Genomic DNA, 26,733 nt, shown 5'->3' on the forward strand with positions numbered 1-26,733 from the left:
GAAGTAGTCTGCAAAATATTTTGGGCTTGCAATTACATCTGCATTTCAGTTAATTTTTGTTATATATGCATTAGTGCATTTTTATGTTTGTGCGGCTCTTTAGTTAATTAAGTATACTTCTCATCTATGTGTTGTGTGGTTTTGTATTCAAATCTCCTGTCACATTAGTATCACACTTTGCAAGGTTTTAAAAAGACAACTAGGGTGAATTTGGAAATAAGCTGCTGGCACTTCCGTACTTTATGTGCATGGTCAATTGAAAGAGTTTATGTACTGTACTGTTGTTTATGGCCACTAACACATTTGTATTTACTTTTGTGGATACGCTTGCCCAGGTTTCTCAGCAAATAGTTGATGGAGGTCAAGCAAATGAAGCGAGCATTTCAGTCTTCAAGGTTTGTACAGTGTCAATATACTCCTATTGCACTCTTTCTTACTTTTGAGTTTTCAGACTTTTATTCGGATATTTCAAGATCTCATTGAGTCTACTACAACAGGAACAAGGGAAATGTCTATAGCAGTCAGAGGTTATGGATATTTTGCTGCAGTGAGTTGATATCGTAAAATTTAGAAAGAAAATGAAGGAAGGAACATTTGTTATTGCTAGCCTTGTAAAATGTTGATGAAAGATGAAGATGTCAAATTCATGTTTGATCAGATGATCAGAAGAAGTGAACACCTGTTTACAAGGTATGTATTTTGCTTTCTTGGTGACTTTGGTGGTGGTGGTGGTGTGTGTGTGTGTGTGTGTGTGTGTGTGTGTGTGTGTGTGTGTGTGTGTGTGTGCGTGTGTGTGTGCGTGTGTGTGTGCATTTGGATGCTCATATGCGTCAGCAAGTGCACATGCAGCTTGCGTGAGTACGCAATTGTATTTAGGACGTTTTGCCATTGCCCTGGTGTAAATGTCTGTTTCTGTACTAGTGAAGGTGAAGTTTTGGAAGAAAAAATCTATCATCTTCCCAACTTCCTGACATCATTAGCAAGCATAATCAAGGAAATACACAATGTAAGGAGACTTTACAAGTTTCTATACTATAATAGCACTAAATGTGTGTTGTTATTTACTTTTAATGATAACCTGGTTGTTAGGTTACTGGTGACTTTCTGGGATCTCTGGAACGACTTGTTGTGTTGCTGTTTGAACATTTTCCAAGACTAAGTCCTTCTATTCGTGTTGCTGCATACCGGGCAGTCAATAGACTTTTTGCTATTATTGCACAACGAGGTGGCCTATTGAAGACGTTTGTGTCAAGCATTGGTACACATAGTGCTTGTATTGTTGTGTATGCTGTTCTGTGACTTCTTGTCTGTGTAGTTTACCAAGGCTTACTCAGGACATTTTCTCATCCAGTATCACTTCAAGTATGTTAGTTAGAAGACTGAAATTAGTAATTTTGTATTTAATTTTTTTTTGAAATTTAAATATATATTAAAATTCTATGTTTGTATTGACAACTCACATAGCACAGTGGAGCGAGTTTGTAATGTTTTCAGAAGTGTTGTGTTTGTGTGTGTGTGTGTGTGTGTGTGTGTGTGTGTGTGTGTGTGTGTGTGTGTGTGTGTGTGCGCGCACGTGCGTGGTGTGTGGATGTATATTTGCCAATGTGCTATCTCTTGTACAGCTTAACATATCGATATGAAATTTTCAGAATATGAAGATCATGCCAAATTTTGAACGGGTTCCAAAATGGGCGCAATTTGATTAATATATTAATAAACTCATTTAGTAATACATACATTGGTGCGTGGGTTGTGTGATCCCCTCATAGATGGCTTCTGGTTTTTAAGTTTTTCTTTGGAAGATAGGCACGAGACCACAAAATGGTTAATAGACTTTATGTGCTGCAACATCTGATTTGTCTCACGAACTTCTCTTGATGTACTATCTACAGGGTGTCACCACTTTTGCAGAAGGAAGTGCCACAAAGAATTCAACTTCCTACAATGATTATGTTGATTTCTGGTTTCATATCATGGTACCTAAACGACATGAGGTACACATAGGGACTCTATGTAAGTTTGAACTTAGTAATGTTTATTAATGATTTTGTAGGAAGCAGCTGTTAGTCATCTGTCTCCTACAGAGCGTCAATATCTTTACACAACCTTATATGATAGTCTGATTGAGTCTGTGTTGAGAATTGTTCGCAAGCTTGACCTATCAGCAACTAAAACATCAGATGAGGTTTGCCTTTTAGTTTAGAATTTACGGACAAAGTGCTTATTCTGCTCTCATGCTGTAAGGTGGATTCTGAGGACAGCAAAGAGTCAGACTCTACTTTTGTTTCTCCACTGGCTGTGTCAGATCTAACGGCCAACCTCCAAGCAAATGTAGTAAAGGACTTTTATGTGTTTCTCAACTTGGTAGATTTCTGCAGGTTTGTTTCTGTTTTTGTTTACTGGCATTAGATGTAAAAATGTTGTGTTTCCAGAGCTGTCTTGCCTGTGGTAGAGCCTCATCGGTTTAGAAGATGGGTGTATGTGTTTAGTCGTGAACTCATCTCAATGTCGGCGAAGTGAGAGCAAGTCTGTGTTGCAACGTTGTAGTTTAGTTATGCTGCTTTCTTGATGACAGACGACCACTTGTAAGTGGTTTCTACAAACTATTGGCAACCGGTCTGACAATTTGTGCAAAGATTAGATACTTTGAATCGCAGGTCAGTTATGATAGAGTATTAATTGAATTCTGCTCCAATAGTCTATGTATATTCTGTTACTATAGTCAGGCAGTTATTTGCTCTAATGTATCTGTTTGAAACGTGAAGTGTTGTTATGCAGTTGCACATGAAATGTAACTGCACAACAACATTACTATTGTGCAGATTGCACAAGGGGCATCGGTTAGCACTTTGATGGCAGTTGTTAACTAAAGTTAAACTATTAGTTTATGTAAGCTTTCAGTTATGATTTGTCGTTGTTGTAGGACTTGTCATTAATAGAGAGTGAATCTATGGAAACAGATGCTGTTGAAGTTACGGAAAAGAGCTTTTGTTTCACTTTGTTTCGCAAGTTCCTGAAAGAAGTTTGTGTAGTCTCATTCACTGGTTTATATGTAACATGCTTCATGGGCAAGTCTGTGGGTATTTGATTGTCAGGTTTTAGAAAGACTCAAGCAATACAAACATGATCTCCAGCTGTCATGTTTGAATCTCATTCTTTCAGCTCCTAAAGAGTTTGTAGAGACTGATATTCATGCAGTAGTCTCTGCAGTGCAGGTGTTGTGATGATACATCACAGCAGGCCTTTTTGTGTTATTGTTCTGTGTATAATAGATTGCATTAGAGTTGGGTGTGAGCTACATCGCTCTTGCCGAGTCAGCAATCATTGCTCTTGAGTCATGGACAAGAGAGCTGCCATTAGCTCTGTTTAAACCACATCTTCCACATATCTTGCCGTGTCTGGATGCGTATCTTCAGAGTGCAGCTGAGACAGGTAAGTATCCTTTACGAGTTGGTAATTCCTGGTTTATTAGAACTTTTATATCTTTGCACAATAGATTCATTCGCTGAAGAAAATAGGGACGTTGTTACTTTGTGTTCTCGAGGATCATCTAGTTCTCGTGGTAAAGGTAAATTTCCTGTGAAAGTTCTAAAGGCTCTGAAGGAAGGCATGGCAGTAAGTTGTTGGCTATCTATCTGCTGATGTCTTGCCATCAGTTGCATGTCTATATAGAGCAATGAGACACCACTACGCAAGTTGCGTTTGCGTATTGCTCAATTTCTTGGTTCTCTCGGTGGAGAGCACAATGTCAGTCTTGTGGACACGACCGACAAAGAGTCACTCAAATCAGCAATTGCATGGGACCCCGAGAAACGACTAGACTTTGCTATACCTTTTCATGACATGAAGCCAACTATCTATCTCGGTGAGCCTTCTGGTTATGAATTGCACTGCATTTTAGTATTCATAGACTTTATACAATTGTGTTCGTAATTATTTAGATCCATTCTTGCCCAGAGTTACTGAATTGGCATTGACTGCTACTGATCGACAAACAAAGGTTACATTAATGGTGCAAGGTATTACTCTTGAAGTTTCTGATGTTGTTTTTTACTTGTAGGTGGCAGCATGCGAGCTTCTGCACAGTATGATGGTATTTCTAATTGGTAAAGGAGCAATTCAGCCCGAGACCACCAAGGGCAAGGTGTGTTGTTTGTTCGTGTTGTTTCTTACTTTTATTGTACGTAGCTGCCGTAATGTGTGTCTATAGTCTCTGATGATTGCTTTATACAAACGCATTTTTCCAGTCATTATGGGATTGTCATGTGATGTGGAAAAGGTTGTTTATTATTTTCATTTATCATCTTTCTGGCAATATTGTCTTCCATTGTAATAGGTTGCAGTACAGCTCTTTAGACCGCTAACGTTTCAGCTCATTCACTGGTTTACAGGCAACAAGATGTACGAAAGCCCAGAAACTGTGATTCTACTGGAGGTGATCATGGTAAGTCGATGCCAGTAAGATTACTGGGGAGACGGAAAGAGTGCGAGTGGATCTTTTAGGACTGTGTTGTTGACTCAAAGAATACCTCTGTTCGTGATTTTGGCTCGGAGTGCATCAGAGAGTTTCTGCACTGGTCAATCAAACAGACAACACCAAAGGTAGGTGTTGGTTAATTCCAAGGTTTTGTTAGCTGATTATTTGTTTTTGTCATTTTTTAAGCAATTAGAGAAAAGGCCTTACAATGTGAAATCTTTGTTACTCAGACTCCAGAGTCTTTCTCAACATCCAAATCCATTCAAGAGACTAGGCGCTTCCATTGCCTTTAACAACATCTACACGATCTTTAGGTAATTTGACTTGCTTCTTGGATCTGCATGTTACAGCTGTCAAGTTTTGTCGTATTTTACACAAGAAAGTGGTTTTCAAAAAATATATGATTTTGAGCCCTTCCATGAACGGTTGTGATTTTTGCAGCTTTTGACATATAGTTGTGTTGGTCATGTAGGCGTATGTACATTCTCACTGTTTGAGATTTCTGACCATAGTTTGAGTAACGCGTATTCAGGTAACTGTAGATGTCATCAACATTTTTAATGCTTGTAAGTAGCTGTAATACAGATGGCAAGACAGTTGGTGCGAAGATTAAAGCTTGAGACCAAACTCAATATGGCAATTGGAGTAAATGCTTGTTTGTGGCTGTACAGTGGCTTTACACCTCAGCCGCATAGGAACTTAGGTTTGGTTGAGGGGCACACATTTGCCTAGGGGGCGTGGCTCGGCAAACAAGGCTAAATGTGTTATTAATTATTCACATATATGTGTAGTACACAGCAAAAAAACCAGTAAACCAACATTAACACTATAGTGTTAGTTCAATATATTATGTCAATGTTTCTACGTCTGTCATTCCTAAATGTTAGCAGGTCACTTGACAGGTACACGGCTAAAGTTGAAAACATCTTGGCCAAAATCAAACTTAGCCAAAATAGTGGAGAGGCATGTGCCCCTCAGGCCCCCCCTGCTTCCTACGCCTATGCATCCTGTCATGGCAGTGTCATGAAATGCTTATTTTCTTTTCTGTTTTTGATTTGTGATAGAGAGGAGGAGAGGCTTGTTGATTTGTTTGTGCTGGATTTGCTTGTCGCATATGTGTACAGTTTACGAATGGCTCACAAGGACGACAAGTCACTTGGAACTCAAGAGCAGTGCACGCACGTGATCATACACTTGGAAAGAATGATCAAAGCTAAATCTGCACTTCTACTGAAAGGCAACAAGGATCGACGAAAACCTCGGTCAGCTATTACATTTAGGGTTTGTTGTTATTTATCATGATTGAGTTGAGTTGTTGCAGAGGATTTCGTGAAGCGAATATTGGATATCTTATTGAGTGGCTCTTATCACAGTGTGGTAGACCAGAAACTGAAGCCAGACATGTTTGCATGAGACTCTTTTGCTCGTTGGTGCCACATGCATCCAGTAACCCATATATATTTGCATTACATTCAGTTAAGTTGTCAACATCACTTGTGATTTTATAGATCGGGAAACTCCAAAGAGCTGGATGCTGAAGGGACTGCAGCAGTTTTCAGCTTCATACTTCAACAAGAAGTAAGTTTTCAGACATCGGTTTTATGGCTGCTGGAACGTTGTGTTGATGTTCTCAATTTGTCAGATTTGAGTCAGCTGGAAGTCGTGGTGGCATTTGGACGTATCCAGATTGTCTTACCATTTGTAGTAGCTTCTCACTGGATCAGCTCGTCTCATGGTTGGAGGACTTCTTGGCTGCTTTAGATTGCTACACTTGGGTGCTTGGTGAAAGACTTCTAAGTCTCACGCAGATACTTCCTGGTATGGCTTGGGCTCTAATTCTAGAGATTCCTTTCTGTTACTGTATATTGTTTGGGATTAGGTGGACAGACTGAAAATAAGTCCCGCTTATTTCATGCATTGAGCTGGTTTGTAAACAACCTTGCACTGAGCGATATCAGTGGTGCACAGAAGTTGTTTGAACAGTCAAGTGTGCTAAATCAACAAGTGTTTACACCAATGGAAGTGGATTGTTACAACAAGTCAGTGCACCATATATTGCAGATATGAGCATCTGGTTACATGTATTTCTCTTCTTTTGTCATTTGAATTTTTGTGTTTTCATGTGCTCGGTTTCCGGCCTGCTGGCTGCCTGACTTGGGAATTTTTTCAAGAAGATTTAAATGTCTTGAACACTATGCATAATATGCCGACATTACTTTATCACAGCATTGTATTGCAAAGAAATGCTTGCCCTTTTATGTGTTTGCTTCTGTTTTTGTTGGTCGATTGTCAACTTTCTAGGTTTTACAAACCTTTAGAAATTTTGGATTGAGACTTACTTAAAGACCTGTGTTTTCAAATGTAGGGTCTAAAGATGGTTCTAAGTATCCAAAGTAGTGGTTATACAGTTGCTTGGAAACTATAGTTGCAAAATTGTTTCAAACAGCAATTAGTGTGTTCAGTTTGTACAAGACGAGATGCACAAGCAAACTTACACATACAACATTCATGTACATTAGAGGAAACTCTAAAGAGGTTTGGTTTTAGTTCAGTTGGTGATTAGAGAATTGATTACTGCAGCTGGTTGTTCTTTGTTATGGTTTGATATCACATCGTTATTTGTCTGTTTGTGTAATCTGTTTGTCTGTCTGTCTGTCTGTCTGTCTGTGTCTTTAGCAGTCGGTCTGTGTGCTGGTCTTTATGGTTGCTAGTCTGTGTATGTTTGTTTGTTAACTTTGTTTGTTTCCTTTTTTGCTGGTCATTATTTGCTCTTATGTTTCACTGTATATGCAAACTGAAGGCTAATAAGAAGGCTTCTATGCGTATTGTTTAGTGTGCTGTTTAATTAACTGTTGCATAGACATCATGATTGATTTGACGTGTTAGTGTGTCTTAAAGTTGATCGTAGTTTCAGTCATCTCATTTAGGCTCTCGTGTTGTAGAACAAAATGTACTGTTGTTATTCGGCTGTTTGACTTTATCACTGTTTGCTTGGTTTCTCATGGTTCTGATGTAATGAAGGTTAGTTATGTGTTTGTTTGTTTAGCATATTTACTAATTGATGTCTTTATGCCTGCAGTCGTTTCCAGACTCTTTTTGGAGTGAAAAACTGATTGAATTAATTGCCACTTGCGTACTCAATTCGACAACTTTGGGATTTGATGTAACTGATGTGGAGGTGGCAGAAAATCTGCCACTGAAAGTGTGTTCATTTGCTGTAACATTAGACAGTTGTTCCATGTTAATAAACTATGTTTAACTTTATTCAGATGGTGCAACTTTGCTCTTCTCTTTCTCACTTTCTGAAGAAATCAGATCGCCTGCACTTGCTAACTAATTGCTTGTTTGCCCAACTGAAGAGTGACAAGTTAGTCCAATTCTACTTATTGAGGTTGCGTCAGTATTTCGCTTTGATATGAAAGGAATATTTGTAATTCACACAGCAGGACATTGTAGTAAATTTCAAAATTGCCTTTACAGATATGAATTAATTATGGTATATGTACTACTTTGATATACAAATTTGAATACGTGACTGACAATTATAAATGATGCTTAGTTGTTACATATTTTCTTTGCATTGCCCCCTAAAGAGAGGATTCATATCAATGCTGATTTAACCTTTATTAATGGCATTTGTTGCTTTTATTTAGACTGCTCGACCTTTTGCCACATGTTCTTCTGACTGAAGGTGTTAGTTGGGAAGTACATCAAGCTGTGTCAGGATGCAGACAACTTCATAGGGTTGGACTTCTTCAGTCTGTCTGGAATGACGAGGTTGTATTGTCTGTGCATCTGAACATTGCATGGATTGACCTTTTTTGAGTGTGATTTTCAGAGTCGTGTACCTTTCTCACAATTAAGTGATTGTCTTCTTGACACTGTGGCATTGTCAGTGAAGCCAGAAGCCGGCTCATGCTCACACACCATTTTATCTCCATCAGCTCTAGGAACCTATAGAGAGTTGCTGCAGTTGGCGTTAGAGGTTGGAGTAGAGGTATGTAACAATGATGCGTATAGTAATGACATTTGTTGTACTTTAATTCTTGATTGTAGCCAGGAAAGCTGATAGCATGTCTTGATGAAAAATTTCAGGTGTTGTCTAGGGGAGAAGGTAATGTAATAGTTGTCTTGCACACAGGGCTGTGTTAAATGATAATTGAATTTGTGTAGTCTACACAATATGTGTGTGTGTGTGTGTGTGTGTGTGTGTGTGTGTGTGTGTGTGTGTGTGTGTGTGTGCACGTGCGTTTGTCTGTGCATGCATGTGTGTGTGTGTGTGTGTGTGTGTGTGTGTGTGTGTGTGTGTGTGTGTGTGTGTGTGTGTGTGTGTGTGTGTCAGCTTGTATCTATTTTGAAAACAATACAGTTGTTCTCTCCAGTTCACACTGAGCCCATCTCAGTGGGACTAGTATTCTACTGGACGTTTCAGAATGAACTCAACCAGTACATAGCACAGGAGTCTTCAACAATACTACCTCTGATGCTTGAACAAGCAGCCAGCAACTTTCAGTTGGTATGTTGTGTGAACATCGTGAGCAACTAGAGACATGCAGTTGATTTTTGATACTCAACGAATTGATAGATTAATCAAAGGTTTACGCAAGTTAGATGTGGTAAATGGATTCTGACAGACAAATCTTACAAATCAATTTGCAACTTGCCTTTTGCATTAAATTTACTTTAAAAACGGACAACAGACATTTGTTACATTTAGAGGTTTGCTACTGGTCTGTGATATGTGTGCCTACTTTGAGGTTTACAGTAATGCAGTAATGCACTACAATTGGCATCTGGTACCAGGCTGTACGAGATGTTAACTGTTGGAGGAAGCTGTGGGCTATAGAAACTAAGGATGTAGCATGTACTAGATGCAAACATTGATTTTTGAAGCAATAAGGACAGTTGCTCAACTAATTAGTTTGCAGCGGTTAATTTATGCATTTAATAGCTACTACAGTATTGGTAAAATTTGATCAGGTGCTTTGGTGCATGTGTAGGTTTCTGCTGTTATTGGAGATGTTCTAGACTGCAAAGACAAGGAAATGCGCAAGAAGTCAGTTATGTTGGAAAATTCTACTTATGGCTCTTTATCACGCACTGTTTTGTTGTGTGAACAGGCATGGCAGAAATGTTGTGACATCTCTAGTTGCTAATTGGTCAAAATTGAGCTCCTGGTGGAGTGACAGTAGGACAACTGACACCAAGAGACTTGTTGTCAGTCTGTTAAAGAAAGCAATTTTACTGGACAAGAAAGTGATAATTTACCGTTTTCATTGGTTGGCATTGAAGAAGATGACGTGCGTTGTTGTGTAGTTTTTGTTGGACTCTACTGTAGTGGGATTTGCGAATGTGTTTAAGACATACTTGCTGCTGCTTCAAGATTCTACTACAAGTTTAGGTTTCAAGGTATGAAGCTTGGCAGAATTGTTTTGTTATATGCACTACCATGCACTGCTGTTGCAGGTGACAGTGTTGGAGCTTCTGTCATCATTTGCGATTGTATCAGAACCTTATCTCTCTGACCTACAGTAATCAATTGCTCACGTAATGGTTGAATATTTATATGACACGTTACTCTGTGTGGGACAGGAAAAGTCTTCAACATTTTGTTGCGAACAACTTTCCACTGAATTCAGCTGAGTTTGATGTTGGAACAACTACTTATCGTGATTATGTGTCTGCGATTGATAAGGTGGCGATTACTTACTGCATTGTTTCAACTAGACTGCAGTGGCTGTATGTGCTTGTGGACTTGTAGATTCTGATGGCATTGGTGCTGTCTGGAAGTGTAATGATTTTGAAGATATTGATCTCGTTTATGTGTCGTGAAAGACGGCACATTTATGAAGATCAGATACAAGATTGTCTTGTGAAGTTTGCAAAGAGGTTAAAGTGTTTGTTTAGAGGTGTTGTTTGTCTTTGACCAGAATTTGGTTTTGCTAGGGTTACTGGTGAGAAAGCAAGGAGGGCTATTGACGTTTGTTATGAACACTTTATTGCTGAAACTATTCATCAGGATGAAGTTCGACGAGCTGTTGTTGAACGAGTTTTGATTCCTGTGCTGAAGCATGTTGACAAGATCACTGTCATCAACTTCTTTGTAGCTCACATTGGAGACATGATGGAAGCCATGACACGGCAATTAGGCAAAGTATGCATATTGATCGATGCTTTGTGTGACAATTTATTTGTTGGTATTTTTACTTGTTTAACTTACGGTTTTTCTTGTTTTCTTGTTGTTTGTTTCTCTGTTTGTGTGGCTGGGTGTTTGCATGTTTGTCAGTTTATGTGTCTCATTGTCAGTTTATCTGTCTATCTGTTTGTCGTTCGTCTGTTGGTTAGTCTTCAGTCATTTAGTCAGTTTAACTGATGAGACAATATGTGGAATATCATTTTAGCATTTAGTATAACACGCACACACACACACACACACACACACACACACACACACACACACACACACACACACACACACACACACACACACACACACACACACGAACACACCTTTCAAGAGGCACAAATGAAAAACTTTGTTTCAATTCTTTGACCAGGGGTGTTCAATGATCATCAAGTCAGCTTGCTTGTATGGAACTTCTCAGATGAATTCAAATATAAATTTATTAGATGTTGGTTTGTGCATTGCAAAAAATATTAAACAAACTGAGAGCTACGCACTGTTCTTTAGTTTTAGACTGTTACATGTGTGTGTCGTGCTCAACCAGATCAGTCTGGTTTGTAAAGTTTATTGCAAGTACCAGAAGCAAACCCTGCTTCAGAAGTACTTAGACCATCACGGTTGTCTAGAAAGAAGACATGACTTTACGAAGGATCCGAGTAGATCCCAGAAGCACTGTTTTCTGTAAGTGCTGCAGGTTGTGATGATCTGGAATAATGTCTAGCCACCGTGCAATACCTGCGTGCACTGTGCCCAAAGCTCCCAAGACCACCAGAACCACCAGTGTTCGACAACACCACATGCGGCTTATCTCCACTCGCAAGTCGCTGTACTTCGCCAATTTCTCATCATGTTTCTTCCCAATGTTGCCATCAGCAGGACAGCTGATATCAATAAGAAGACAAGTGTTTGTCTTCCTATTTCTGAGACAGATGTCTGGACGATTGGCTTTGATCTTCCTGGCAGTGGGGATGGTGATATCCCACATCATAGTAATGTCATCCGTCTCCACAAGCCTATCAGGATGATGCCGGTACCATCTGCTCTCCACTGGAACCCCAAAATGACGACAGACATCCCAGTGAATGATGGATGCCTCCTGATTGTGTCGATCACTGTAGTCCATTGGTGCCAAAGCACTACAGCCTGCCACAATGTGGTCGACTGTTTCCAGGCCTACACTACACATGTGTAACATTCCTATTGTATTTTTGTCTTGTTTCTTCATTGACCTTTAGCTATTTTTATGTAGATGTTTCTGTTTAGTATAGTCACTCATCCAATAAGAGTCATTCCGTTGTTGTCGACTAAAGTAGTGAATTTAGATCTCCAAGACATATTTGCATTAGCTATCTTAGAGATATGGTATGGCATAACTGTAAATTTAGCTAGTTTAACCTGTGTCAGAATGTATAGACTTGTAGTGACCACAAATACCTTCTATGTTTAGCATATGTGTATGTAGAGAGTTGTCAGAATTTACTTAACAAATTATCTTTTGTCGTTCTAGTCGTTCATCTATTCAGTCTCAGTCAGTTTTAGTTTTTTTTTGTGTTTCATTTTCTATGTCTTTTTGTTAGCATGTAAGCGTTTGTTAGAGTTTATGATTATCGTTTGGCTTCTCTCTTGGTGTCAGGGTTTTGTTTTTACTGTCAGTGCGTGTATCATCTCTTTCTAGCTTAAATGACTAAATTGTTATCTTGCTTTGTGACTCAATGCATAGTGTTCAGTGTGTTTTACTTTTATAGGCTGCTGCTGATTTGACTTCCCAGTTGACTAGTCGTTTGTGCACATGTGAAATGTTGTCACTTCTGTATGAACGACTTCCTGCTGCAGAACTCTCATCTCCTGAAAGTCGTGTCAACATTGCATTCTGTCAGAAGTTTGGACGAACTGTAGAACAGGGCAAGGAACTTACACGAGAAATTACAAGGTAAGTTTGTTTGTGTTTAATTAAATGCTTTGTGAACGACTACTTGAGATTGTAGAAAATATGACATTTTGAGATGCAGTCACTGTTATATTGTTAGTGAAGTGTTCCAATTGCTGCTCCGCATTAAGTAAGCACTAGTTTCAAATAATTACAAGTTGATGTTACATAAAGTAAAAGGTCACTAGGTTGATTGCACAGGAAACACTGCTAGTTGTGAGGAAATTATTGTGTCGTATTTATAGTACCTTGAATGCACTATAAAAGGATTTGCTTCAGGCTATCTTGATTAAGCAATGTAAAGTTAAGACTACTGAATAACACAAAAAAGTCGGTGATGAAAATTTTGGAGGTTAGTTCTTCTTGGTGGCACAAGAATTTTGCGTGGTAACTGGTTGGTGTAGAGGAGTCCTTGGCAAGTCAAAGTAAACGTACTCAGCACTTGCTGGATGATGACAATCTCGCTGTTTAGTGTACATACGAGCACTACTGTGGTCCTGGATTAATTAATTAATTGTCTTGCAAAAGGCATGCATACAGAAAATGGTTATTATCAGGAACTTGTTTTTTTTTATAACATAATTGTTCTATTTCTGACATTGGCACTACAATACAACCACTGAATCAGGGAAGTGCTCATGTGTTACCATTAATCTATTATTTATTAAATATATTTTTTGGCACATAAAAGTCTTTGGTATTTAGGCTATTTAGCATTGTCATTGAATGCATTGAATTAATTGAGTGCTACGAACCTTATCGTTTAGGTGTGCATTATTTATTTTTTAAGTTTCTAATTTGTCTGTAAATTAGTAGAACTGGCAGTCTATAAATTTAAAGATCTCACAAGTCAAAGTATTAAAACAATGTCAGAAACCATTATTTTCAAGTTAACGCTTTGTAAGAAATATTGCACTTGAGATGGGTTTTGCGGTTTGAGCTTGTGTGGTACAGTGGAAGGTTATACAATTTAGCAAGCACTCTGATTGTCTATTGCTGTTGATGTAGTGTTTTGTGTAGAGTGTGCAATGCTGTAAAGGCTGAAGACTTTTGTGGTGAAACTGACCACAGAGAACTTAGACGTCAATACAGATGTGCTGCTTACAATACACTTGTTGCACTCATTTGTTGCACTCAGACAGAGCAGAAGTTTTACACTGGATTTCTATTCAAAGAAGATGTTGTCAAAGTAACAGTAACCGTGTAGTCATCACAAGCTTAATTAGACATTTGGTTTGTTGCATAGCATCAATTGCTTTGGGACAATCTCATTGATGCAGAAAAGAAGTATAAGTTTGCAGCGGAACTGGAGGTTTTTATTGTGTTGTTTAGCCTGTAAGCGTTCAAAAAAATTTGATGTTGTGCTAGTCTCCTATGCTTCACAGAAGGAAGCTGAGCGCAATCCACCAGCAGGCTAGAGATGAAGAGGACGAATCTTCTCAAGAGCAACGACATAGTACGTGGTCGGCTTGGTGTATTTAGAATGGAATTTTAGGAGTAATCTGTTGTCATTTGTTTTTGAAGTTCCACATTATCTGTCGTCACAGTTTTTAGCAGACAGCAGTTTGCGAGAGGAAGTGAATCAATTTGATTTTTCAAGTATCTCACAGGTTGGAAATGTGTAGCGTCTATTCAATGCAACCATAATATTTGGAAGCTGGATTTTGTATTAGATGTCTCTTAGTCAACAGTCACATTCATTGTCTGACACAGCCAATGAAGAATCAACTAAGGTTATCCAATCTAGTCTTTTTTGGTTTGTAATGGATTGAATATGACTGGGGTCTTGTGTTAGTCTCAGTTTCTTATCACTCAGGAACTCATTGAGGAGGATGAGCTAAATCGACATGAATGTATGCCCGTCATCTTACATCTGATAGATCACATGGTCTACAACAAAATTACTCCATCTTATGATGAGGTTTGTAACTAAACTTTCTATTAATTTTTAGTTGTTCATAAATTAGAATTTAGGCTAAGCAAGCTTCAGAGATGCCACAATGGATGAGTTGCCTTCAGAAGAAAATGACTGATCGTGGAACAACAACAAATGTTCGCCTGTTTCTTGCCAGAGTTGTCATCAATCGTCCAAAGGCCTGTGTTACATACACTAATTATGTGCGTCAAATGACACAATTTCTTGTTTTTGTTTTTAGGTGTTCCAGCCATATGCCAAGTTTTGGCTTATACCGATGGTGGAGTTCATTATTTCAGGATCACTTGGTACTTCAGGATTGAATAGTTTTGTCATCGACTTGGTTGTTACTCTTCTCTCTTGGTCTCCTGCCAAACTTGAAGTAGCCTAAACATTACCACATTGTTTTGTTGTCTTGATGTAGCATACGTTTGGGTGTAGGATCGATATCTTGCTAGCCGGCTTGTCGAGTTTCTTATGACTCACTGCCATCATGAAACTCGAGCCGTACTAAGGAATAATCTTGAAGTGCTCAAGTCTCTAGTAGAAAGCTGGAAGGAATACGTTACAGTTCCAACAAGGTTAGAATTGTAGTCTTTGGTGTAGGTTCTGGGACAGGATAAATTATATTGTATGTGATGTTATGTTTGGGCTAGGGTAATCTATGACAACTTGAGTGGAGCTGACTTCAATGAAATGAGAAACCGCACAGGAATTCAACTGTTGGGAGTTGTTCTTGCAAACGGATTGTGTCCGTTTGATGACTCCATCAATGTGGACAAAGAAACGTGTGATTGCTTTTGATCTTGTTTACTTATTGTAGGAAGCTGTCATTTCAAATTTGCTGTGCAGGTTCTTCAAAGCCTTAGCAGCGAATTTAATGTTTAAGTTCAAGGATGTGTATGGTGGAGCTTCAGCCGTCATTGGCATGACTATGAGTCATTTGAGTGATCATGAAAATGTTTGTTGTAGTGAGTGCCATTTTTTGTTTCTGCTCTGATAGCGTTTTTTTTGCAGACAAGTGATACTGCTCTACACGATGAAGTTGCGAAAAGGTTGTCAGCTCTTGCAGCAACAAACCAAGCTGCTGATACTGATCGTTTTATCACATGCTTACATTTGATTCAAGAGCACTGTCCAGAATTTGCTGATCGGTCTCTTGCTTTTGTTTGTATATTTAACAAATTGTTTCATTTGATTTTGTTGTTTGTTGTTTTAGGTTTATCAGTAAAGTGTTGTTTTTGTTGCGGAATGTTCATGGAGATTTCAAGACAAAATGTCTAGAAATTGTCTGCTCTAGGGCAACAGAAATCCCAAACCTTTTTGTAGAGCTAAAAGCAAAAGGACTGTCAAGCATGCTACAGCACAGGTTCGAATCTGAATGAGTCGCATTTTGTGCATTTATTTGAAGGTTGTAGTTAATATCCAGTATAATTTAAAATATGGATGTTTTTTTAGAGATGACAATGCTCAGCAGGTTTCACTTTCTATTGTCCATCGTATTCTTCCAAACTTGTCTCTGTCTGAACTGAAGTCTGTTGTCCCAGACGTTCTTGCATCATCAACACATACCAGTGTAGCATGTAGAGAGAAAGTCTACCAGATTCTCATCTGGTTGTTTGACTCTTTCCATGGGCAAGAAGATTTTGAGAACGACGATCAAGGAAAGAGTATGCTTGCATCAGTGAAAACGCAACTTCTCAAGGGTCTTGTGGATGAGAATGAAGCGTTGAGGCTTGAAATATATGCATTTTGGAACCAAGAGACTAGGCTATCATCAGACACTGTCAATCGTTTGACACAACTGTTAGCTGTTTTGTATTCTCCCAAGACAGAAGCATCGTTCTTGAGCTACTCCACAAATCTCATACTTGAGCTAACATCTCGAAGTCCAGATTACTCACGAAGCATGTTTGACTATCCCTTGTCTGAGTGCAAGTTTGAGGACAAGAGCATTGATTTGTCATGGCAGACACGGCACATGCTAATGGTACCATTGTTTGCTGCCACGCAAAGCCAAGGCGACTTGTCGCAATCTGTAATGAGTGGAATTCGAGCCACACAACAGGCAATGGATTTTACTCCAACTCAACAAGGAGGGAGTTACAATTGGCTTCAACCTGCTACTCAAAGCCAAAATATTTCATTTACTGTTGGTTCTAGCACTGAGCAGCAAAGTCAGTCAGCTCTTCTTTTCAGTGCTTTGCCTAGGCGTCGTCCTGGTAGACCTCTGGGAGAAGGTTTTGGTACTACTCGTCTTCAGCAGGCTGACACTGTAGATGGTGCAACTCAGCCACTTAGCTCTCAGAGCACTGATGTTTTGAAGTTGAAGAGGCGTTTTGTGAAGGACAAGACAGCTTCATCAGCATACTATTCTAGGCTTGAAGAGAGGAAAAAGAAGGATAGACTTGAAAGGTTGAAAAGACAAAAGGCGGCTCGTAACTCCCTTGTGGTCATGTATCGCAAATATCGTGATGGTGACTTGCCGGACATACAAATTAAACATTCAGAGCTAATACGGCCATTGCAGGTATTGGCTCAAAACGACAGTCACATGGCTCGGTTGCTTTTTGTTGCTGTATTTCGGGCAATTTATGGTGGAATTGACACATCACTCACAGAAGCAGATGCTGAGGGGACTCGACAGGCACTGCAAAAACAACTGAACACAGTGTTAGATATGTCAACTCAGTACTTTCCACCATTTATTGGTGCAGTCCAGGATGTCTGTGTTTACATCCAGGAGTTGACGCTTCAGCCTGCAAGTGTTGGTGTTTCTTCACTTGCAAGCCTTCAGCAAGGAGTTGGTATTCAACTGTTGGAAAATCAATTGCTGAAAGGTTTGTCAACAACAATTGAACGTCCAGCAAAACGAGCACGAGCAGAGGTGGCAACATCTCCTGAGACAACAGGAGCGTGGATTGAGCTTGCTAAGCTGTACAAGTCGATCAATGATTATGATGCTGTGAGAGGCATTTTCCAGTCAGAAGTTGGAACTAAAGATCTGACAAAGGAGGCACTAGAGGCTGAGGGCAGAGGCGACTACGTTGCTGCATACATGAAACTAAAAGAGGTATAGTATGTACGATTTGTTAAAAGGCAAAATTCATGTCTTTAGTTTGTTTAGGCTTGTCAAGTAGAGGATTGGCCTGATGGGGCTCCAATCCAAGAAGAACAGGATTTGTGGGATTTGTCCATAATGTCTGTAAGGCAAAAGTATAATGGATTTCATAGAGTGCACAGGTTTATTTATGAATTTACAGAGTTACAGCAAATTGTTGAGGTGGCCAGATCTTGAGCAGTTTGCCTTGCAATTATGCCATGAGAGTGAGAGTGAGAATCTAACCATGGAGGCTGTCTGGAATGATGTTTACCATCAGGTACTAATGCAGGCAATAATAAGTGTTTAGACTTGTTACTCAATGTTCACTTGCTCATTTTCTGATTAATTATCATTTGTAAGTTTAGTTTCCTGTATTGACAGGAAACGACTCTACCATATCTCCTCCGATGCAAGTTGAAGCAGGCATGTGCAAGACATCATGACCCCGATCTTCTTAGATTTGTAAATAATGCATTGCAAGATCAGCAGTGCAGAGCACTGTTGGAGGTGGGACCTGATATGCTTAATGTTTATAAAAAATTCTAGACTTGTGTTTAGGGTCGTCATCACGAGGAGTTGTGTTTACTTTTTATTTTGCAAGATGATTTGGATCGTGCACGTTACTATGCATATCAGTGCTTGAATTCCTTCTTACAAGTGAGTTTGTTATGAAACTGATTATTGCTTAGTGCTGATGCAGGATTTTGTTGTATAATAGGAATGGGCTGCTATAAGCAGATTGGTTACATCTAGTCGCTCAGTTAGGCTGCAGTCACTGCAAAAGATCACTGAAATGATGGAATTCTTGGACTTTATGCAAGATGAAGGTATCACCGATTGTTAGTGAGTGATTTTAAGACTAGTTTTGTTGGATTATGTGCTACATGCTAGGCCACTTTGACTCGGGCAGGGACTTTGAACATCTTTTGAGCACATGGCGTGGTCGTTTGCCTCATCCTGTTATCGACTCGGTTGAGATATGGGACGATGTCATTGTTAATAGGTGAATTAATTTAGTTTATTTTTACAACAATGATAGTGATCTGTTTACACAGGTTATTAATGATGGATAAAGTGATTGCAAGGTTTGAACAAACTTCTGGTGCTTCCTTGGAGTGAGATTTGGCTACTTCATTATTGAATGTGTGTGACGTACTTAACGTTTTTGTTCGTTCTAGCATGTCAGGAGATGGAGAGCTTGGTTTAGCTGGGCTTCAGACTTTGGTGTGGAAAGACAGCATTCAGTTGTATCTCAGAGGTGCTGATTGTGCTTCTCTTCAGGTATTTTTATTATCATTAAGTTTTAGTTTGTGGTAATGTAGTAGTTTATTATTTCTAGCTTAATTACACGGCTGCTAAACGTTACCTTCTACAGACAAAGAAGCTCATCAGTGAGAAAGAGGTACATTGTTAGTACTGATCATGACTCTGCATGTCATAGCCTTTTGTGCACTGTTGGTAGAGAACTAGCAGTCATAAGGAATTTGGTGTCTTGTGGATACACGGAGTCACTAAAATGCATTGCCAACGAACGTTTCTGGACCCAACACCCGAGAACATTGGCTCTTTAATGGCTACACTTCCAGAGTTGGGTAAGAGCGAGGATGTTTGATAATACTATACATGTTTTGTAGCATGTGTTTGACACTCATGTAGATAAGTTTGGTCAGGATCAAGTTTTGTTGGATCGACATCATCTGCGGCTGCAGCATTGTATGCTAAAGTCCAAGCTGTTTGAGCACGTAGCCTCATCATTGGCAGCAGAAGGCATGTTTGAAATAAATGAAAATTTTAATTTAGTTATGAGTGTAAATTGAAGGATTGAAGGTCACCATCCAGAGTGCACACAGTGTGATGTCCATATATTGAGTCAGATGAATAGCCTTGTGAAGACTGATAATATGTTTAGAACCTTGTACTTCAAGGTTACGAGGATATTGTTTAGGCATCAATCATCAACAAATTAAGTTACACAGCTTTGCAGGCAGACCAGCAGTGAGGGTTCCCTGCGTGCATGCGCTTATGTGTTGTGGGCTGTGATAAAGTTAGTTCACGTGACACTGTGCATTTGGTGTCGCTATCTTGTTTTTATCTGTATGCTCATGTAACCTGAGGTAAAGTACTTGTTTAAAGTTTTCAACTAAAATTAAACATGTTGTTTTACGTTATTGTTCTAAGTTAGTCTTGGATGCATAACAGCACATAAATGTGTCGTCACCCCGTGTGTGCAATTTTTACAGTGATTCTTTAATTGAAACGGTTACAGGTGAATTGCTATTGGAGAGTTTGGGTGACTCAAAAATTAACCTGTTAATTTCATCTGTTGGTGGCACAAAGGATATGTCTATAGAACAGGTTTTAATTATTGTTGGACTGTGTTAGTGTTTGCTGTGTATTTGTTTTTACCTTGTCTGGTAGCTACGCCAGAAGGTATTTTGTGCAGCATATGATTTATTGATTAAAAGTAAAGAGGCAGCAATGGCAGAACGAGCAGAGTCTCATTCTCAAAGAATGCAGGAAGCTCTTCTTGCATTGGCCATCTTCTGTGATAGAGCACTGAGGAGGCAAGAGGATGAAGGTGTGTGTGTGTGTGTGTGTGTGTGTGTGTGTGTGTGTGTGTGTGTGTGTGTGTGTGTGTGTGTGTGTGTGTGTGTGTGGGCACGTGTGTGCGTGCCTGGTGTGTGTGTGCATGCATGCGTGCTTGTGTGCTCATGCATGTGGTGTGTGCGTGCGTGCGTTTGTGCGTGTGTGTGTGTGTGTGTGTGTGTGTGTGTGTGTGTGTGTGTGTGTGTGTGTGTGTGTGTGTGTGTGTGTGTGTGTGTGTGTGTGTGTGTGTGTGTGTGATCACGTGCCATGTCTTTGACTACTGTATGTTCTCTGTATTTACAATGATCTTGAGCGATGTATGACTGACTGTTCTTCAGATTCTGTTGATGAAGATTCATCACAAGGATTAAACATACAAGTACCTTGTGGCTGTCACAGTGCCTGCTATCTGTTATACATTACTAAATCTCAGTGATCTTGGTTTGTGCAGGAATATCCCGGTCTTGTTGTTGACTGTCTTCTTGATGCTATGCATTATGGGTCAGTGGAAGCTCAGCAGCAATTTCCACGAATTCTTCAGCTTGTAGAGATATATTCAGCGACTCAGTCTCAACTTTCTGCCAAAGTACATTGTAGTCATTAGTCCAATCAGTATCTCAGTTGCAATTATTTGTAATTGATAATATTCTTCAGGCAGTACACGTTCCTTCTTGGATGTTCATAGCATGGATCAATCAGATGGTTGCTCTTCTTGATAAACCTGAAGGTCTAGCAGTTGTGGAGATCCTAACTCGCATTGCAAAGGAATACCCTCAGGTTTGTTGTCTGCGAAGTTGTATAGCTGGTGTATGATAAGGTTGGTAAATGAAATCGTAGGCTCTCTGTTATGCATTTAAGACTAGTAAGCCTAGTTTCCAGTTTGTTGAGACTGAGATTGGAGCAAAATGTCATGATGCTGTTAGAAAGTTAGTTATGTTTTCACTCATTGATTGTCTGTTGAGTGTATAGTGCAATGTTTTGTGCAGTCTGGAGGCTTTACTAAATACACAACTAATTGATAGCTTTGTGACTGCCTTGGAGCGTCTGACAGAGCCAGAATTTATGTTGAAGGTATTGCTAAATACTGGTTGACAATACTCAGCTAACTATTTTATTTTACGTAGTTCTGGCAAGAAAATGAAGTTAGGCCTTTGATGCAAGGGTCGGTCAAGTCTCGAAACTCTTCAGCAATACGTCAGTGCTTTAAGCAATTCTATGCACAGTGTCTTGATGTCGACTCTTGGAGTCTACAAGTGTCACAAGGCACGGATGAGTCAATGGAAGCTGGTCATCTGCATATTGATTTTGCTAAGGTTTTTGCTTAGTTAGTGTAATGGAGTATAAATGTAAATGTTATTTGCTTTGCAAGAACTATCGTTCAAACATTGAAAAGAAATTTGGTAAGGACGGGGCTAGGCTGACTTCTATGAGCATGAAGGTTGTCCGTGTATATCTTTTTGTGGTTTATACGTGATTTTTATAATTTTAATTTTAATGTAGGATTTTATGGGATTTTGCAACGGAGTGGTTGAAGAAGCCAAGAAGGTTCGACGCACTGGAGCAAATCAGCTAAAGACATACTCGCCTTGGTTGAGTCAATTCAAAGGTGACAGGTATTTGCTTAAGTTGGAGATACCTGGTATGTCTTTGTATTAGAAATATTTGTGGATCGTCATCAAAGAGTTTGTGCATTTATTAGGTCAGTATCAAGGAAGAGCAAAACCACTGCCAGATTACCATGTGAAAATTGCAGGATTCGATCCTACAGTAAGCTTTTTGGTTGTAAAATTTATGTGTGAGGCATGTTTACATACATCGTAACTTTACTATTCTTGCGTCATTCTGCTGTTTTTGATCTACTGCTACATGTCTGTTTGTCTGCTTACTATTGACGTTGTTATGGATTTGTATGTAACTGTTAAAACCACATTGTGTGATTGGTTGGCACTACAAGTATTTATACTTTTTATTTATTATTTTGTTGTTCTTTGTTTACACTTTCATGTCATTGCTTGTCATTGTATTTGTCTCTGTGTTGACTATTGACAGACTTTTTTTGAGAAAGACATGTACTCTTCTCCTATTTAATATAATGGTATGTTGATAGGTAAGAATTATGCCATCTTTGAGAAAACCCAAAAGAATAACAATACTTGGAGATGATGGAAAAGAATATCGGTATCTGGTGAAAGGAGGTGAAGATCTCCGTTTGGACCAAAGAATAGAGCAGGTTGAATCTTACTTTGTGGCATCAATGGCATTGGCTCATGATATGATTGACTCTGTTTTAAATGTAGCTGTTTAAAATCATGAATGGAATTCTTGCTGCTGACTCTGGCTGCTCACAGCGTCAATTGTCTTTGAGAACATACGAAGTCATTCCCATCTCCAACAGGTTGATTTTAATTAATATACAATCACAACAACTTTGTTTTATGTCTATATTAACTGTTTCTTTTTGTTGAGCAGAATGGGAATCATTGAGTGGATGGACAACACTATTCCTCTGAAGGAGTTTCTTGAAAGTGCAATGAATGTTCATGAACAGCAGAACAAAAAGTATTTTTGATATCATTGCTCTCTTTTATGCAGACATGGTTTTTGAAGGCATTATGTTTGCGTCTTGTTCAGACTTCCAAAGGAGAAGCACATGAAATGGCTTGAAAAATTTAGTCCAGCTCAACCTCTAGTTCTTCAGTACAGAGCAATGTACAAGTAAGTGGCAAAAGAATCATGTTTTTGACTATACAATGCAATGATGTTGATAGCTTGGAGTCTAGCCTTCTTGGTCATTGCTTAGTGCATAAGACAGCTGAAAACTTGTAGTCTTGTAGAGAGAATTTGTGTACTAATTTTGCTGTAACTGCACAGAAATTTATTATGAAACTTTAACTTAAGTTATAATGTTCTGTTCAGGTTGTTGTTTGGTAGTAACATCTGATCATATATTTGTGTTGTGTCTAAGGTAATTCTAGTTGCCTTTAATTTCCTGCAATTTTAACTTTAATGAAGCAATGTGCTCACTGTGATTATTCTAAATTTTATGACAAAGTGTTAACACGCCTAGGTTGTTGTTATCCATGAACTAATTTAATACTTTCTTTCTTAAATAGGAAAGCGACTAGAGACAATGTGAAGACAATGTTTGATTCAGTGCAGGCTGCTGTACCTTTTGATCTTTTAAAGTACATCTTATTACATTTCATGTGTAAGTGGGCACTTATAATTGAACTATTCTGCTGCATTGTGGTAGACGAGGCTTCTTAAACATGGTTGCATCACCCGAGGCATTTTTAGCTGTTCGTTCATTGTTCGTTCGAAGTCATGCTTGTCTCAGTATTTGCAACTATGTCTTGGGAATCGGTGATCGGCACTTGTCCAATTTCATGATAGATCAGAGCACAGGAGGAATGATTGGCATTGACTTTGGTCATGCTTTTGGATCTGCCACTCATGTAAATTTGGTTCTAAGTAACGATTGATATGCAAGTGCTGTAGTTTTATTTGTGTCTCCATTAGATCTTGCCTTTGCCTGAACTAATGCCATTCCGTCTTACAAGACAATTTTTGTCACTGTTGCAACCCCTAAAAGAGGAAGGGCAGATGAGAAACGCAATGGTTGCTACTATGCGTGCATTGAGCAAAGATCCATACTTGCTGTTGAATACTGCTGATGTGTTTATTAAGGAACCTCTTCTCGACTGGAAGGTAAGCGGTGATAATGGTGCTGGTGAAGGTGGGGATGGTATGTGCAGATGGGTGGAGGTGTTGCTGATGCTAAGAGTATAAATACATGTCTGTTCACACACACACACACACACACACACACACACAGACACAGACACAGACACAGACAGACAGACACAGACAGACAGACAGACAAACACACACACACACACACACACACACACACACACACACACACACACACACACACACACACACACACACACACACACAGACACACACAGACACACAAACACACACACATACACACACACACACACACACACACACACACACACACACACACACACACACACACATGCACGCACAAACACACACACACACACACACACACACACACACACACACACACACACACACACACACACACACACACACACACAATGGCAATGGCAAATGGATAAGGAGCTGCAGTTTGTTATGGTTATGCCCCCAGGCAGATGGCTGGGTTCCTGTGCTCTACCCAGGAGCTATGGGCCGTGCTAAGCGATCTCCTGGAGCCTGGCCAGGTACTTGCAGGATGCACTGACTGCGACGCCAACTCTGGTGTGGGCACTCGAAGTCCCACCAAGACCCCAGTGGCTGATGGACTTTGTTGCAGTCGGGGGCCTTTGCCATCCCAGTCAGTGACCAGGTACTCATTTATACTCTTGAGTCGAGAGAGGCAATTGTTTATGTGAGTTTCTTGCCCAAGGAAATTATTCCATAGCTTGTCATCACTGTAACTTGAACCTGCAACCCTGCAAGGTCCCGGATGTAATGAATCCATAAGATGACTCTCTAACCAACTGAAGTACACACACACACACACACACACACACACACACACACACACACACACACACACACACACACACACACACACACACACACACACACACACACATGCACACGCACATACACACACGCTGGTAAATGGATAAGGAGCTGCTGTTATGTGGTCACACCCCCAGCCAGTTGGCTGGGTTTCTGTGCACTACGCAGGATCTATGGGCTGAGCTAAGCAATCCTGGACCTTGGCCAGGTACTCACAGGAGCACTAACCTTGACGTCAACTGTGGTGTGTGCACCTGAAGTTCCACTTGGACCCCAGTGGCTGATGGACATTGTCACATTCGGGGACTTTGCTACCTCCAGTCAGTGACCAGGTACTCATTTACACTGCTGAGTTGAGAGAGGCAATTGTGTGTGGGTTTCAGCAAGGAAGTTATGCCATTGCTCGCCATCACTGCAACTTGAACTACCAACTCTGATGGGTCCCAGATGTAATCACTCTAAGATAACTTTCTAACTAACTGAGCTATTGCATCCCACTCACACACACACACACACACACACACACACACACACACACACACACACACACACACACACACACACACACACACACACACACCTGTCATATGCTTGTTTTTCGAAGTTTAAAGCAACTTTGTTAGCATCTCTTGTGCTGACTGGAGGGAGTACAGTACTTTATACTCTTTATACTAACATTTGTATTATTGAAAGTGGTTTCCAATGGAATGTAATTGGGCTTACTATTGAAGTTCAGACCATTTCTATTGCGCAGTAGCTGTAGTATTTGTGATTTAATGGTAACCTCTAGTTTGTCTTCTATTTTAGTCGGCTGCTCGGCGTCATGAACAGCATGGCCACGTAAATAAAAGAGGTAGGTTGATGGCTATTTGTCTTCGCTTCTCCCTAACGTGTGTAGCTACTATTCTTCTGTACAGAGTCTAGTGATGAGTCATGGTTTCCTCGTCAGAAAGTTGCTCAACTTCGGAAGAAATTGAGTCGATACAATCCATCTCATCTGACAAGGTAATCTAAGCCTTGACTTGTTTTGTGTCTTTCTACTCTTAAAGTTTAATGTCAGAGATGACTTGAAACTGGGACACAGCTCTTCAGAGGAATACAAGAGTCTTGAGAAGATCCTTCTAGGCGATCAAATGTACAACCTCCGCGCTCGATGTGGTTCTCAGTGTCGAGACATAGAAGAACAAGTTGCTTGTCTGGTTGATCAGGCCACTGATCCTAACATCTTAGGTCGAACATACTTGGGATGGGAGCCATGGATGTAGCATGTTGGTCACACAGTTTGTGAGTATAAGTCTGCTTTTGAAACATTTGGACTGCACGTGTGTGATTGGTAGTGTAAACACGTGCAAACACTATTACTAAGTTGTGTTTTGGTTTTGACTGATCGTTGGTCACGTGATTTGAAGTTTGCATACAACTGGTTTTTGTATAATAAAATAGTAACATTATCGTTTGTGTGAGATCACCCACCCATTGAAACTAAATTGTCTAGTTTGTGAAGGTAGGGGTCAACTGCATGGTGACCGTTATGGTACAAACTGTTAACACATTTACTCTTTATGCTCTAATGTAAGATAGTTTTATGTGCAAGAATTCTTTAATAATTTTTATAATTAACAAAGTGTTGTGTGTAAATTTTGGTAAATATTTTGGTAGTTTATATTTCAAGCAGAAAGCTGCAGACTCACATACTATATTTTTATGAATTGTTTGTTGTCATTTGTTCTGCTGTGGTTTTCGGTACAATGTTTTGCTTATTTCCCGCATCACGTCGCTAGCAGTAAACGAACCAAAGTTTGTCTAGTCGAAAGAACAAGAACTTACATTTTGTAAAGTTGTGGTCAAGGCTACTAGACATTGTATACAGCGCCTGTCATGCTGAATGACAACTGAAACGTGATTATCCGATATACGAATGGCAGGACGTCGGAACTATTACGTTATTCAGTATACAACAATACTCGCACTGTTTATA

The 26,733-nt window shown here is 39.6% G+C and overlaps 1 protein-coding gene across 1 annotated transcript in view; it reads left to right on the top strand.

Moving 5' to 3' along the window:
- Nucleotides 1–26,143, top strand: part of LOC134178455 (DNA-dependent protein kinase catalytic subunit-like) — a 33,245-nt gene extending 7,102 nt beyond the window's left edge. Inside the window, 91 exon segments of the mRNA XM_062645333.1 lie at nt 336–395; nt 452–547; nt 608–690; nt 922–1,006; nt 1,090–1,258; nt 1,316–1,362; nt 1,893–1,994; nt 2,054–2,185; nt 2,245–2,378; nt 2,433–2,516; nt 2,576–2,744; nt 2,823–2,840; nt 2,924–3,022; nt 3,096–3,215; nt 3,273–3,432; nt 3,497–3,615; nt 3,673–3,865; nt 3,942–4,000; nt 4,061–4,144; nt 4,211–4,279; nt 4,337–4,444; nt 4,504–4,602; nt 4,664–4,791; nt 5,542–5,739; nt 5,799–5,923; nt 5,986–6,055; nt 6,120–6,295; nt 6,357–6,516; nt 7,405–7,498; nt 7,557–7,694; nt 7,747–7,844; nt 8,131–8,221; nt 8,316–8,474; nt 8,534–8,591; nt 8,651–8,664; nt 8,847–8,993; nt 9,478–9,533; nt 9,598–9,733; nt 9,794–9,886; nt 9,944–10,008; nt 10,070–10,172; nt 10,239–10,366; nt 10,424–10,631; nt 12,239–12,241; nt 12,407–12,591; nt 13,609–13,777; nt 13,835–13,900; nt 13,957–14,044; nt 14,113–14,198; nt 14,262–14,321; nt 14,384–14,509; nt 14,563–14,682; nt 14,745–14,885; nt 14,945–15,084; nt 15,160–15,291; nt 15,356–15,464; nt 15,521–15,657; nt 15,723–15,872; nt 15,962–17,576; nt 17,631–17,708; nt 17,767–17,883; nt 17,988–18,113; nt 18,165–18,263; nt 18,325–18,433; nt 18,498–18,609; nt 18,662–18,721; nt 18,785–18,887; nt 18,946–19,008; nt 19,069–19,198; nt 19,263–19,373; nt 19,873–19,961; nt 20,025–20,184; nt 20,531–20,571; nt 20,644–20,778; nt 20,847–20,969; nt 21,030–21,118; nt 21,179–21,263; nt 21,317–21,505; nt 21,562–21,630; nt 21,693–21,831; nt 21,892–21,959; nt 22,300–22,422; nt 22,490–22,587; nt 22,662–22,751; nt 22,824–22,907; nt 23,306–23,377; nt 23,446–23,647; nt 23,712–23,900; nt 25,563–25,608; nt 25,673–25,760; nt 25,816–26,143. Coding sequence (XP_062501317.1) covers nt 336–395; nt 452–547; nt 608–690; nt 922–1,006; nt 1,090–1,258; nt 1,316–1,362; nt 1,893–1,994; nt 2,054–2,185; nt 2,245–2,378; nt 2,433–2,516; nt 2,576–2,744; nt 2,823–2,840; nt 2,924–3,022; nt 3,096–3,215; nt 3,273–3,432; nt 3,497–3,615; nt 3,673–3,865; nt 3,942–4,000; nt 4,061–4,144; nt 4,211–4,279; nt 4,337–4,444; nt 4,504–4,602; nt 4,664–4,791; nt 5,542–5,739; nt 5,799–5,923; nt 5,986–6,055; nt 6,120–6,295; nt 6,357–6,516; nt 7,405–7,498; nt 7,557–7,694; nt 7,747–7,844; nt 8,131–8,221; nt 8,316–8,474; nt 8,534–8,591; nt 8,651–8,664; nt 8,847–8,993; nt 9,478–9,533; nt 9,598–9,733; nt 9,794–9,886; nt 9,944–10,008; nt 10,070–10,172; nt 10,239–10,366; nt 10,424–10,631; nt 12,239–12,241; nt 12,407–12,591; nt 13,609–13,777; nt 13,835–13,900; nt 13,957–14,044; nt 14,113–14,198; nt 14,262–14,321; nt 14,384–14,509; nt 14,563–14,682; nt 14,745–14,885; nt 14,945–15,084; nt 15,160–15,291; nt 15,356–15,464; nt 15,521–15,657; nt 15,723–15,872; nt 15,962–17,576; nt 17,631–17,708; nt 17,767–17,883; nt 17,988–18,113; nt 18,165–18,263; nt 18,325–18,433; nt 18,498–18,609; nt 18,662–18,721; nt 18,785–18,887; nt 18,946–19,008; nt 19,069–19,198; nt 19,263–19,373; nt 19,873–19,961; nt 20,025–20,184; nt 20,531–20,571; nt 20,644–20,778; nt 20,847–20,969; nt 21,030–21,118; nt 21,179–21,263; nt 21,317–21,505; nt 21,562–21,630; nt 21,693–21,831; nt 21,892–21,959; nt 22,300–22,422; nt 22,490–22,587; nt 22,662–22,751; nt 22,824–22,907; nt 23,306–23,377; nt 23,446–23,647; nt 23,712–23,900; nt 25,563–25,608; nt 25,673–25,760; nt 25,816–26,020 — 11,553 coding nt within the window. The 3' untranslated portion in view covers nt 26,021–26,143.
- Nucleotides 26,144–26,733: the final 590 nt, after the last annotated feature.

Source organism: Corticium candelabrum, chromosome 4 (genome assembly GCF_963422355.1).
Source record: "Corticium candelabrum chromosome 4, ooCorCand1.1, whole genome shotgun sequence".
In the NCBI taxonomy this organism is placed as follows: Eukaryota; Metazoa; Porifera; class Homoscleromorpha; order Homosclerophorida; family Plakinidae; genus Corticium; species Corticium candelabrum.